The 13,719-nt window shown below is 33.2% G+C and overlaps 1 protein-coding gene and 1 pseudogene across 2 annotated transcripts; both read right to left on the reverse strand.

The window, feature by feature from the left end:
- Nucleotides 1-1,140: 1,140 nt before the first annotated feature.
- Nucleotides 1,141-6,118, reverse strand: LOC107934352 (uncharacterized). Of its 2 annotated transcripts, none has more exons than XM_041091838.1 (5): nt 5,886-6,118; nt 4,511-5,384; nt 1,794-2,197; nt 1,643-1,712; nt 1,141-1,415 (listed from the first exon to the last, which is right to left on the reverse strand). In XM_041091838.1, exons 2-5 carry the CDS (start codon nt 5,287-5,289, stop codon nt 1,352-1,354), a joined length of 1,317 nt encoding a protein of 438 aa, XP_040947772.1. In that variant the 5' UTR covers nt 5,290-5,384; nt 5,886-6,118; the 3' UTR covers nt 1,141-1,351. The 2 variants fall into 2 exon arrangements, with proteins under 2 accessions (XP_040947772.1, XP_016722256.1); XM_016866767.2 differs by having other exon boundaries at nt 5,755-6,118.
- Nucleotides 6,119-9,994: 3,876 nt separating this feature from the next.
- LOC107934333 (DEAD-box ATP-dependent RNA helicase 20-like) lies at nt 9,995-12,810 on the reverse strand (annotated as a pseudogene).
- Nucleotides 12,811-13,719: the final 909 nt, after the last annotated feature.

Raw genomic sequence — 13,719 nt, forward strand, 5'->3', positions numbered from 1 at the left:
CTACCGTCGCCACGTGCCAAAAACCCGCTTCCCGCAGGTAATTCTCTACCAACGGTGATGGAGGACCATGCATATTCCGGATATAGCATTCCAATATCCGATCTACAAACTTTTATAACAAATAATAAATTAATAATTATCTTAAAATGCATAAATAAAAAAATTTTAAATAATATTTTAAAAATAAATTTAACACTTACCATTTTCATTTGTTCAACGGATATGTGTTATCAAGACAAATCAATTCTCCGGCCATTGCTAAATTCGTACAAATTTTTACGATTTAAAAAAATTAAAAAAAATAATTTTTTTAAAATAATAAAAAATAGGGATTTAAGAGAAATTTAAGAGGAAATTGAGAGCAAAAATAAACTTAAATATGGATTTGAGAGAAATTTGGAAGGAAATTGAGAGCAAATTGAGAACAAATTGAGAACAAATTGAGAGAAAATTGAGAAAATAATTGAGAGGATTGGTTTGTGAAAAAAAATGAAAGGGTGGAGGGGTTTTATAGGTTTTTTTTTTACCGTTGGGGGGGCAACGGTCAAAAAAATAACCGTTGCACTGTTCACGCGCGGGAAAAACGCGTCCCCAGAGGCGCGCTACATGGCAACAAAACACGGCCCCGAGGGCACGCTTTGCCTACGTGGCAGCAAAGCGCGTCCTCGTCAGCGCGCTGTGTCCACGCAAGCAAAGCGCGCCCCCAGGGACGCGTTTTGCTGACACGTCCCCTGACATCGCACTGACGGAGACGCATTTTCGAGAAAAAAAGCCCATTCTAGTAAATAATAAAATACCGGGCCAATTTCGATAAATTTAAAAAAAACGGGCCTTTAATGGTATTTTGCCCATTTTTAGTTTCTTCTTTTCTAATATTGCTTTTCGATACAATGATGCTGATAAAGGTTGCAGGTTTCTTATTTGAAAATTAATAAATCATAAATTGTAATTTTAGATGTTATCTAGTACGAAAAATGTACTTAATGTCGTCTTTCATATATATATATATTATCAAGTTTATGCAACTTAAGGTTATTCTCTTTTGAATGGGTTCTTCGAGTTGCGGATTTTTCTTTTCAATGAATAAAATATATCACCTCTTAAAAATTGGAAATACATAAAAATGGACTAAACAAAGAATATATAAACTTATCCAAGTAATTCATAAAAAATCTAATTAAATATTTGTTAATGCACATTGGTATGTAACACTCGGAGGAGGTTTTGGTTTATAAGTTTAGTGCACAACCCATTTTGTCACGCAATCTCTTCCGTTAGTAAAATGGTATACATTCTTATGGAATGTCAATACATCTCTCTGCATTCTACAAACGACAGTCGATCAAAACCTTCAACTACGTCGGAATTTGGGTCGAACAGTAATCAGTCCTGGTCTCGTTTCATCAAAGCGATACCTGCAAACAACATTTTCTTAAACATTATCTCCATCATCTTCAACATTACTTAGATGAAGAAACTTTATCATGTGTTTTAGTTTAGCCCCATTATTATAAGACAAAAAGAGACAATAAATGCACCGAACTCTTGCAATATGTGCTTCAAACTTTGGGAAGGTGGGTGTGTGAGTGTGGTGAAAACTCCATACAAAAGGGGATAAAAGGGAAGTGATCAAATGTCTAACCCATTTTCGATGAGGAAGCCTCTCACAGCTGTGGGGAGAGCGGCTTGTCCACGACTATGATTCCCAACACCTGTGGTAGTGGTAAAATAAAAGCATTAGTGCAGCTGCATTGACTAATCTGATAGGTATTTCTTTAATGACGCAAGATTACCTGTTATAACTTCTAATGATGCAGGTACCTGCCTAGACGAAGTCTGTGGTTTACCCAGTTTATCCATAGAACTAATTGTGCCAACAGATGAAGAACGTACAATCCCATTATTTGCCTTTACTCCATTCGGTGAAACTGAACAGCCTCCTGACACCCGTGTCTCAAGCCGTCTCAGATGTTCATGCAAGGCTTGAACAGCTTCTGCTGCATGAAGACCATGCAAGTCCACCTTCCACAAGTCATTGTCACTATTTCTGATGCTTAAAATTTCTCTAGCTGCCTTAGCATTAAGTCTCTGAGCTGCTAACCATTCTTCTCTAGCATTTTGAGAGTGCTGCTGTGCAGAAAAGTGGTCACCTCTCAAAAATGCATTAGTGGCTGCCCGAGAATGTTGAGATGCTGACCTGTTCAGTGGGTAGAATACATGAATACCAATTCCCAGAATCTATCATAAGCAGAAAGTACAAAATTTAGCTTTTATGTCCCTGTATCAACAAGAACATACAAATCAAGACATACTTTGGGCTGTAGGAGATGCATATAACTACAGATAAACTCCAAACCTTACAACATTCAGGGTTGACCTTTGGGAAGGAGGATTGCTTAATGATAATAGAAAATTCAAAATTCCAATTTATTTATAAAAATACATGAAAAAAATTCCTAGTTGTACTTCAATGTGATAGTATGGGTATGTTCAAAAATCTACAGGATAAATTAGATCTGTGGTCCTTAGAATTACAGCATTTTTTTCCTTGAACCATTTCAAAATGTGCCAATGTCATCTATCATCACCTTTATGACAAAGACTTGATGAAATCGGCCACGTCAGCATTGTATTAAGTTGTTCCACCATGCCTACCCTACTTTTTTCACATATGGTACAACGCAAAGGGGTTCAAGCAACTTATAAACCTTTTCCTTAAAGCCCAACTAACTTGATTCTGAACTTGTGATTGCCACATAATTTACGGAGGCATTGATAGTTTGCCAGGAGAAAGATGAATAGATCCAGAGGTTAAATTCGAACTCCTCAATCTTTGAGGGGTAAAAAGTGATATTAATGTCAAACTTTATCATTGTAAGTGCTATTAATCCCGAACTTCTAATACATTCCAACAGACACATGGTATAAATATTATGTGGCAATTTAAAGAAAGATTGGCAATTTGTCAGAAAGGGGCTTAATCAATGTAAAATTAAAACCTAAAAAGACCAACTTGATATTTTCAAAGCTCAAGGATAAAATCATATCCAGATAACACTTTAGGGATCACAATATTTACCTAAATATAGTTGTATTGTTTTATTACTTAGCTATTGTTATTATTTTTATCAAAGTAAAAACAAAATAGTTTTACATGTGTGCATGTGCGTGTGTCTGAATTAGAAAATATACTATTCAGTTTATCAATTAAATCAGTCAGAGAGCATGAATAACCTGAAGAAAGAGTTTTCTTACAAAATTGAATTCGAACTCACTCACCAACTCATAAAATAAGATCAAAATCAACTGATTGATTTAAACAAGGGAAATTTTTTAATTAAACAAGCTTGAGGTAACTTTGATAACTGGATCAAAACTATGAAGATGTAAATTAGAACAAAATTGACAAAAGTTAGCCCAAGCTGAATAAACGATTCAGTCACCCTAAACCCAACCTGACCTAAAATGTCAACAGATCAAAACCAACGTAACTGGATGCTTATAGGAATATTAAACTGAAATTTAAAGCAATACTAAACCAAAAAAAGAAAGAACTGTTATATCCCAAGACTCTAAGGCTTGGACGAAAATTAACCAAACTTGAATTAGCCAAACTTAAATTGAGCAAAACTTCATTCATTTCTCATACTAAATTCCAATTTGATTATGTATATAAATTGCAAGTTATATTCAAACCCGACCCAAACACAGCTCAACGTTCTTTAATCTAAAAATATCAACGACCTGAATTTCTCTAAATAGAAATTCAAAGCATCTTGAACTATTGAAACTGAAATGACCTAAATCTTAAAGGACATATGTGGCGGCATGAAAAATGACCAAGCCCAATCAGACCCATTATACCAAATAGCCACTCCTATAATTGAAGATGTGAGAAAGTGGTTTAGAACTGTTTGCAAAAGAGAGGAAAAGACCAAATTATGGATGTGATTGCATTAAAAATAACATGTGAATACATATGAGAAGGAATGAAAATAGAGAGAAGAATCACTTCTACATAATTCAAAAGACTTTTCAATAACTCAAATACTTATATAGACAAGGAAATGCAAAAAAGAAGATAAAACTATCCTTTTCTCAATTCTACCATGATTTGCTAACAAATAAGATTATGTAAATTTTCATAACATTCATAAGTAGAGATAATGCCACTATGTGTTTGCTAACAAAATTTAAATGGGCTTCAAATGTTCAAAGATGTTGTAAATTAAAGATCTTTGTCAAACAACTCCCCTAAGCCTAACTATTTAAGAAAATATTTCCATACTTGCAAGAGTAGGTTCACAGTCCAGCTCAAATCGCAAGAAACATTACATGTCATTTTATCACACAGTTGTATTCGTAACACCATTTTTACAATTCATGCATGATCCAAAATGCCATAACAAAGGTGTTAACTGGACATGCATGTATCTGTGGCAAGTCATTCTAGTTATGAAAAGGCAAGCCTTATATGTGTGCATTTTAATATAAACCCAAGCCATCATACCTCATCATCCTTATGGCATCCTTTCGATGGCTCAAGTATACATCATCTTCTTCCCATTCGGGCTCAATAGGTATAGATGTCAACTGTCCCAGAATCAGTTTCATATTAGAATGATCATCAAATAGTTTATTCTCATGCACATCAGTCAATATTTTAAGATTTTCCTCTCTTTCATTGGCTTTAGAGCTCTGGCCAACATGGTCAGCTGTCTTTCCTGAAGGAAGACATATGTCACAGTTGGCATTGCTTGGAAAATCAGCAATGGCAGATCCCATCTCATTATTTTTTGCTTTATCAATTTCCTCAGTGCTGCTCCTGGGCATCATTTGTTTCAATAAAGCTGAAGCCTCATGAATATCATTATTGGTAGCCAACAAGATGTCCTCAATCAAACTATTCTCAGCCCAGCAATGTATCTCTTTAAGCTTTTTAAGGGCTAAATCATTATTGTTTACCCCAGCTATCTTATCTTCATTTCCAATAGGCTTGCCCACATTTATTGATTTTATGGAATTCTTATTCTGTTTCAAAGTTGGAAAATCGCTAGAAGGCTTTAGCACAGATGAGAAAGACCTTGCTGAAAGGTCGTTGCAATTTGTCTGGCTTGTGCAGGGATGGAGAGCCGCCATTGCTACAGGAGGGAAAGGGTCATTTTCAGTTTCTGGTACCAGAACTTGTTTCTGCCTCTGCTTAAGATCAAAGGCAGTCCAGCCCGATGATTTATCTTTACTTCTCGTAGAGGACATCTTTTTAAAAGGGGAGTTGATGGGAAGATTCATTTATGATCAAGTATTAATTGTTGAATACAAGTTCCGTCCCTCCTCTTCTGTTTGTAACACTTGACACAACGTAGGGAAACAGTTCTCGAAGGGACCTGAACAAACAAACAACCTACTGTTATTTGACCTGAAAAAAAAGACGACAGACAACCTATAGAACACTAAGAAACTCAGCATAACTAATCTATGGTTCTTTGTTTATATAAAGATAACCATTCTGCTATAAAGCAAAAACCCTTTAGCTGAGAAGGAAAGGGACTTCCTTTAAAACCCTAAACCTAAGTTCGAAGACAAGCAAATCCCAAGTAAGCCCTAATCATTAGTATTACTTCGAATGAAAATACTAACAGAAAGCAAAAGAGGCGAACCCTAAATCTACATCAATTGAAAATAAGAACATATGGAAACCCTAAAACTGAAATAATTGGAATATAAAGTAAATCAGGAAGGCAGAATAACAAATACCTTGAATTGGTAATTATAAATAAGAAGGAAACGAAGAATTAGGGTTAGGGGAGATAGAATAAGCGAAACCAAGGCGTGAATCGGTCGAAAGTAAAATCAGAAGGAAGCTGAAAACTGAGTTTGTAAAGCACCGTGTTCATGTTGATGTTGAAGTCCATGTCCATCACGAATCCAATACCGCAGCTTCCGCATCTCTTATCCATAAAGAAGAGAAAATTCCTTCTCCTTCTCGTTCTCTTTCTCCTAATTGAGGACAGAAGGGACAAAAGGGTTTTTGAGAAAAAAGAGTTCTCCTCCAGCCAGAGGTGATGGCCGACAGAGATTGAGAAGAATTAGGAGAGGTCAATTCCTTTTCTTTTATTAATTTCAAGCAGTTAAAATCAGATTGGTATTTGTAGTTAGGTTAAAATGTGAATGTGGCATTAATCCCCGTTCTCTTCCAAAATTTAGAATTTAGTCTCCGTCTTTTTATTTTTAAAGAATTAATCTTTTTACTTTTCAAATTTTAAAATTTAGATCTAATTATTAACTATTTTAAAATTATTTTGTTAAATTTAAGTTTATTGCAACATCAAAATTTTTAATTATATGGTTATAGAATGAGTATTTTTTACTTCAAAATGTCTTACTAACAAATTTAACAAAAAAAATTAACAATACTAAACAGCCCCATTTAACGGAAAAGTGACATGACATTTAACGATGGGCTGGCTGTCATTTAAGCAGCCCCATTTAAGAGCCCTGGGCAGTAGAAGAAGAACAAAAAAAGAAGAAGAGAAGAAATGGAGAAGAAGAAGAAAAGAAGAAGAGGAGAAGAATAAGAGAAAATGGTAGCTTCGTACTAGCGATTTCCAAAGGTCAAAATCCAGGAACTCAAAGATGACTACGCTTCCACTATACCAATGCCTCCATGGCCAACACCCTCCCTCACATCATGATTGTCGAGGTTCTTACCAGAGACATCGACCTTGTCATAATTGAAGTTAACTCTTCTATCTTCAACGACAAGTTCATCGCCCATCGACTCGATCTAATCCCTCTCATTAGCCAACGCGCCATGTTGATGCGATTCTTATGTGATTATGATGCCTGCGACAGTGACGGATAGTGCGAGTTTTGCTCCATTGAGTTCCATCTTCGCGCCAAATGCATGAGTTCCATCTCCATCGATTTCACCAATTTCGCTGGCTACGAATCCTCTGAATAAAGGTATTTAGGGTTTAAATGTGTAATTTGTCACTATTTAGGTCTAATTGTGAATGTCATCCCTATAATTTACGAAAATTAAAAAGCTAGTCCTCAATTTTGATATAAATTATTGAATTGTTGATTTTTACTAAATTCATGCATACAATTTATTGAAATGCTAATTTTTGGGTCAATGGACAAGATTTAACATTGATATTTGAACTAATTTCCAAGATTTAAGATTGATACTTAATTGAACTAATTTTTAAGTTTTCATAATATACAGTGACCAAATTCTGAATAAGACCAATTTTAAATGCATTGCTATGTCAACGTGGCAAGTTAATTGGCCACATTAGCTTAACTTGCCACATCAGCGGTCCCGTTAAGACGGTAACGAAAAATGTTAATAAGTGATTGATTTATCACTTTTTGATAATGTTAGTGACTGTTTTGTATTTTTCAAAAGTTGAGTGACTGAATTGAAACCTGAGTGACTGTTTTGTCAACTAATCCAAAATTGAGTAACTGTTGGTGTAATTTACCCTTTATTTAATAAAGATTTTGTAATTATTTTACATTTGTAAAGTTAGTAACTACAAAATTTAAATTATTTTATATAAAAATCAATATTTATAAAAATCATTAAAAATGATAATATCCATTCAACTAGTTTTTCTATTTTATGTAGTTATTTAATTAACTTATATTGATTATACAATATATATAATTAAAGACATTAAATTATAATATATTTAATTAACCTTTAACCATTACCTTAAACTCTAAATCTTAAAACCCTAAAACCTTAAACTCAAACTTAATTTTGAACCCATAACTATAAATAAAAAATTAGAAGCCCAAACCTTAAATCTGAAATATATAACCTTAAACCCTAAACAAAACCATGAATCTAAAATCCAAAACAACAAACCCTAAACTTAAACACCAAACACTAAACTCTTAAACCAAAAACTAAAACCCTAGAATTAATAAGTATAAACACTAAACACTCAAACATATAACACTAAATCATAAACCCTAAACCATATGCCATGAACACTAAATATATAATATCAACACTAAACCAAAAATATAGAATCATAAACCCTAAACCCTAAAACTTTAAAGCCAAACCTAAACTTGAACCCATAACATTGAATCATAAACCTTAAACACTTAACCTTAAACACTAAATCTAAAATATTAAACCCTAAAAACTTAAATAATAAACCCTAAACTTAAACACTAAACCATAAATTCCAAAAACTAGAATCTTTAACAATGAATAAAAAATAAAAGAGCATAAACCCTAAAACACTAAATATTAAACACAAAGCCTTAAACCCTAAACCCTAAGCTCAAAAACATAAACTAAAAACACTAAACACTAAATCTAGAATCACAAACCCTAAACCCTAAACTCAAAAGCATAACCATAAACCATTAACATAAACCCTAAAATTTAAAAATATATATAATAAACCCTTAAATTCAATCTTAAACCTTAAACCCTAAACTCTAAATCTTAAATCTAGAATCTCAAACCCAAAACTCAAAACCTTAAAACCTAAACTCAAATAATATCATAAACCCTAAATCCTAAACCTTAAACCTTAAACCTAAAATCTTAAACCATAAACCCAAAACATTAAACCCAAAACATTAAACCCCAAACATTAAACCCAAAACCATAAATAATAAATATAGAATCTCAAACCATAAAAAATAAACCTTAATAATAAATCCTAAACATGAACCTATAACCATGAACACTTTCAACCATGACCCTAAACCTTAAATCTTTAAACACTAGACCCTAAAACATTAAACCCAAAATTAAATTTGAACATATAACTATGAACCAAAAACTTAAAAGCCCAAACGCTAAAATAAAAAATATAGCTCTAACCCTAAATAAAACCCCAAATCTAAAACCATAAACCATAAACTTAAATAATAAAAACTAAACCCTAAACACAAAAACATGACAATATACCTTTAAACCTTAATTAAGGTTTATAAACATAAACCCTAAAATTACTAAATATAAACTCTAAACCTTTAAACCCATAACCATGAATCTTAAACACTAAACATTGAACCCAAAACATAGAACCTAAAACCACACACCATAATCATAAGCCCTAAATCATAAATAATAAACCATAAACCCTAAAATTAATAAACACAAACACTAAACCTTTAAACCCATAACATTAAATCCTAAATACTAAACCATATACCATGAACACTAAATATATAATCTCAAACCTAAACCCTAAACCCTAAATTATAAACATAAAACTATAAACCATAAACTCTAAATCTAAAATCTTAAACATTAAACATTTAAAATCTTAAACCCTAAACACTAAACTATACACTCAAATAATAAACCCTAAACATTAAAAATTAGAATCTTTAACCTTAAACTAAAAATAAAAAACCGAAACCCTAAACACAAACATATAACCATAAACCAAAAACTCTAACATATAACCTCAAAACATAAATCATAAACCCTAAATCTAAAATCATGAATTATCAATACAAACCCTAAACCCTAAACATAAATCATAAACTATAAACTCAAACTCAAACACATAACCTTAACCCTTAAACTCAAGCCCATAACACTAAAACATAAACCCTAAATTTAGAATAACAAATCATCAATCGTAAACACTAAAACTTAAACTCAAACATGCAGCAAACAAGCTTTTAGCGGCGCTTTTAGGCCTATAACGGCACTTAAAAGCGCCGCTAAAACTATTTGCGACGTTTATGTGAAAAAAAACGCTACTAAAGAACATGACCTTTAACGACGCTTTACCCACAAATGCCGCTAAAGAACATGACCTTTAGCGGCGCTTTTATCACAAACACCACTAAATAACTTTTATCACAAAGCGACGTTTATGAAAAAACGCCACTAACTTTGGTAGGTTTGTAACATTCAATTTTCATCCATATACAACGCTTCCTGTAGCATGAAATCCAACCAAAAACAGTAAATCTAAATAATACTTCAAATTCAACGAAAGATATATGATATAAATTGATAACTGAAGTATAATTCAAAATATTCTTACAAAAATGTTAAAAGTTACAATGTTAAAAATATTCTTACAATGTTAAAAATTATAGATCACCACCTCAGCTGTTTAAGCAAACTATGCTCCCTGTGTCCAGTAACTCCCCTAAAGTGGAGGATCATGCCTATCAGTCAAAAATATAAATGTACATCACGGCAACTCGCACCCAAGCCACAAATTATTGTCTCAAGAAACTGGAAAGCAGCCGACAGACTCACTTATCTTCACTATTTCAAGACCTACATGAATATGCTAAGACTCCTAAAACATAATGATCCTACCAAGACCCCGTGCAGCCACATCAGTGGCAGTCATTATAGGACTTCTGCCACTTTTAAATTCAGCCAACACCCAATCTCTTTCAGCCTGGTTTTTATCACCATGGATGGACAGGGCAGGCCATCCATCCATTCTGAGCTGCCTAGTAACTTGGTCGCATCCCTTCTTTGTCTCCATGAATATTAGTATTCGGTTCCCATCCATCAGATCCTTCAGCAATTTGATTAGCCTGCCCGGAGAGAGGTCAATATTTGATATCACAATACAAATAAAACTTTCCCGGAATAAGTTGCAAAGACAAACCTGTTGTACTTTTCTGGATCTGTTATGACTTCAACAACTTGGTTAATAAATTGGTTTGCTTTCAGATAAGGAGATCCAATGATAACCAGAACATCATAAGAATTTGGGCATCCTAGAATAAGCATCTAGGAACATAAAACATATAATATATATATATGAAGCAAATAGAAAAGGATGTGCAAACATAGATGCCATGAAACTTCTTTACAAAACCTTTTATGGGTTGCTTAAAAACTGTCTTGCTAAAGATTCAACTTCTTTAGGCCACGTTGCACTCCAGTACAATGTTTGTCTATCAGGTCGAATCTGATCACGGAAAAAGCCAAAATTGTCATGTAAACCATTTTCTTTTGACAGGATGTGATGCCTAGGATTAGTAAATAAGACCAACAGTCCAAATAAAAAAAGACAGCTATATAAAATTAACTAAAATACAGTAACCTTAGAAACAAAAGATGCAATTTGGTCAAAAGTGTAAACACAAAGAATCAAAATTGATTTAAAAAATGCAGCCTTGTTCTAAACTGAAAAAACAGAACATGTAAGCAGTTTCTCTGCTTCACAGTTTAATCTACCTTCCATATCTAAATCATTGAACTACACGGATTCTAAGATATTTGCAGAATTGAATGCCTAATATCTTTTCTACAATATATACATATATATAAAAGATCACCTGTGCAATAATTGAATGCCTAAATCCGGAACAAAGTTATAGCTTCAACCTTGAAGAACTGATTAGATACAAAAAATTTCTATAAATGGGCAATGGACACTAATCCAAAAGAAGACAAGTGCTACCTGAGAAACAATCTTTCTTGTTTGCGGCTCAAACCCCATGTCCAACATTCTATCAACTTCATCCAGAACAAGGTAAGTCACTCTTTTCAAGTTTGTGTTTTGAGCTTCTAGCATATCTATCAGTCGACCAGGTGTGGCATTTACAATCTCAACACCTAGCATAGAAAACCTTCAATTCAATACTGCAGTAACAAAGTGCATAAAGGTACTCACATTTCAAAGAGAAAATTAGGAATACCTCTTTTAAGATCCCTAATTTGTGGTCCCTTAGGAGCACCACCATAGATGCAAGTACTCCTTATGTTAGCATGATTCGCAAACTTTGCAGCTTCTTCTTGAATTTGAACAGCCAACTACCTCGTAGGTGCTAATATTAATACAATGGGACCCTCACCATGCACTATACAAGTATAGAAACAAAAATGAACAATTGTATCCGATAATTGAAATCAAAATAATCTGATTAATGGTACTAACCCAATCGTAGTTGTGCATTAACATGCAGCAATGCCGGCAGTAAGTATGCCAGTGTTTTTCCAGAACCAGTCTCAGCAATCCCAATCAGATATTTACCCTTTAAAGCCATAGGCCAGCCCTGAGCTTGAATTGGAGTTGGCTCAACAAAACCCAAATTGGCAATCACCCCAAGACGGTAATCTAATGCACAATTTTAAAAATAAAATTAAACTCAGGTCAAACCAAATTTTAACTTTAAAAAGGAAAATGAATAGGAAGGAAAATATAAATACCAGGAAAATTGGCATCACGGAACATCCTTATCGGTTTTGGAACATCATGTCCTTGAACTGTAATGTCCCGTGTTCTACGATAAAACATTACTTCTTGCTCTGTCATTTCTTTAACTGCAGGACTTTCGATATACCGTGCACTCTTCCATGAAAAGACGGAGGGTGCGCTGTTGGAGGGCCACCGTAAGGAATTTGTCCACTGCGGGGGTAAGAGGACGGCATGGCCATTCCTGGACCCATAGTAGGTGGACCTACCGGAGGCGGTTGGCCCATAAAATCACTGCAAATAAAGATAGAATTTTGCAATCACAAAAATAATATATCATAGAGGGAAGATAGATCTGAAAGACGGGAGTAAGTACCTTCTACGTTGACGGTAAGATTGGGGGTCGCCATATCTTCGGTCGTAAGGAGTCATTGGGGCCGTAAACAAAGATTCAAAGAAGAGATATTTCAAGAAAAAAGAAGACTTTAATATTAAAAGATAGAAAACACTAGTTTCCGAGTTGGGAGATTTGTTTTTTTGAAAGCTCCGAATTTGGGAGCGACGGAAAGACCCGGACTGCGCTGTGTTGAACACATTACAATACGATCATAAACACAAAACCTTAAACCATAAAATAAAAACCTAAGATAAAACTAGAAACCTTAAAACCTATATATAAACCATAAACCTAAACTCGAACACTAAATACAAATCCTAAACCCTAAACTCTAAACATTATAATTATATTATAAACCCTAAATATAAACCTTAAACACTATAATTATATCATAAACAATAAATATAAACCGTAAAAACTAATGAAAAACTAAACCATAAACCCTAAAATATAAGCATAAATCCTAATTATATCCTAAATCTTAAACACTAAACCTAAACTTAAACACAAAGCACTAAACCCTAAATATAAATCATAAACCATAAATATAAACCTTAAACACTATAATTATATCATAAACCCTAAATATAAACCCTAAACCCTAATAAAAAACTAAACCATAAACATAAACCCTTAAATATAAGTATAAACTCTAATTCTATCCTAAAATATAACCTCAAACACTAAACACTAAACCTTAAATTATAAACCCTAAAATATAAACCTTAAAACCATAAAAATAAACCTTAAACCTTATAATTAAACATAAACCCTAAAACTAGAATTAAAAACCATAAACCATAAACCCTAAAACCTAAACATAAACCCTCATTATATCATAAACCATAAACATAAACACAAAACCTTAAACCTTAAAATAAAAACCTAAGATAAAACTAGAAACCCTAAAACCTATATATAAACCATAAACCTAAACTCGAACACTAAACATTAAACCCTAAATACAAACCTTAAACCCTAAACCCTAAACATTATAATTATATTATAAACCCTAAAAATCAACCTTAAACACTGTAATTATATCATAAACAATAATTATAAACCGTAAACCCTAATTATATCCTAAACCTTAAACCCTAAACCTTAAACCATTAAACCTTATACTTAAATTATAAACCCTAAACTCAAACCATCAAACCTAAA

This window comes from Gossypium hirsutum, chromosome D04, assembly GCF_007990345.1.
Source record: "Gossypium hirsutum isolate 1008001.06 chromosome D04, Gossypium_hirsutum_v2.1, whole genome shotgun sequence".
Taxonomy (NCBI): Eukaryota; Viridiplantae; Streptophyta; class Magnoliopsida; order Malvales; family Malvaceae; genus Gossypium; species Gossypium hirsutum.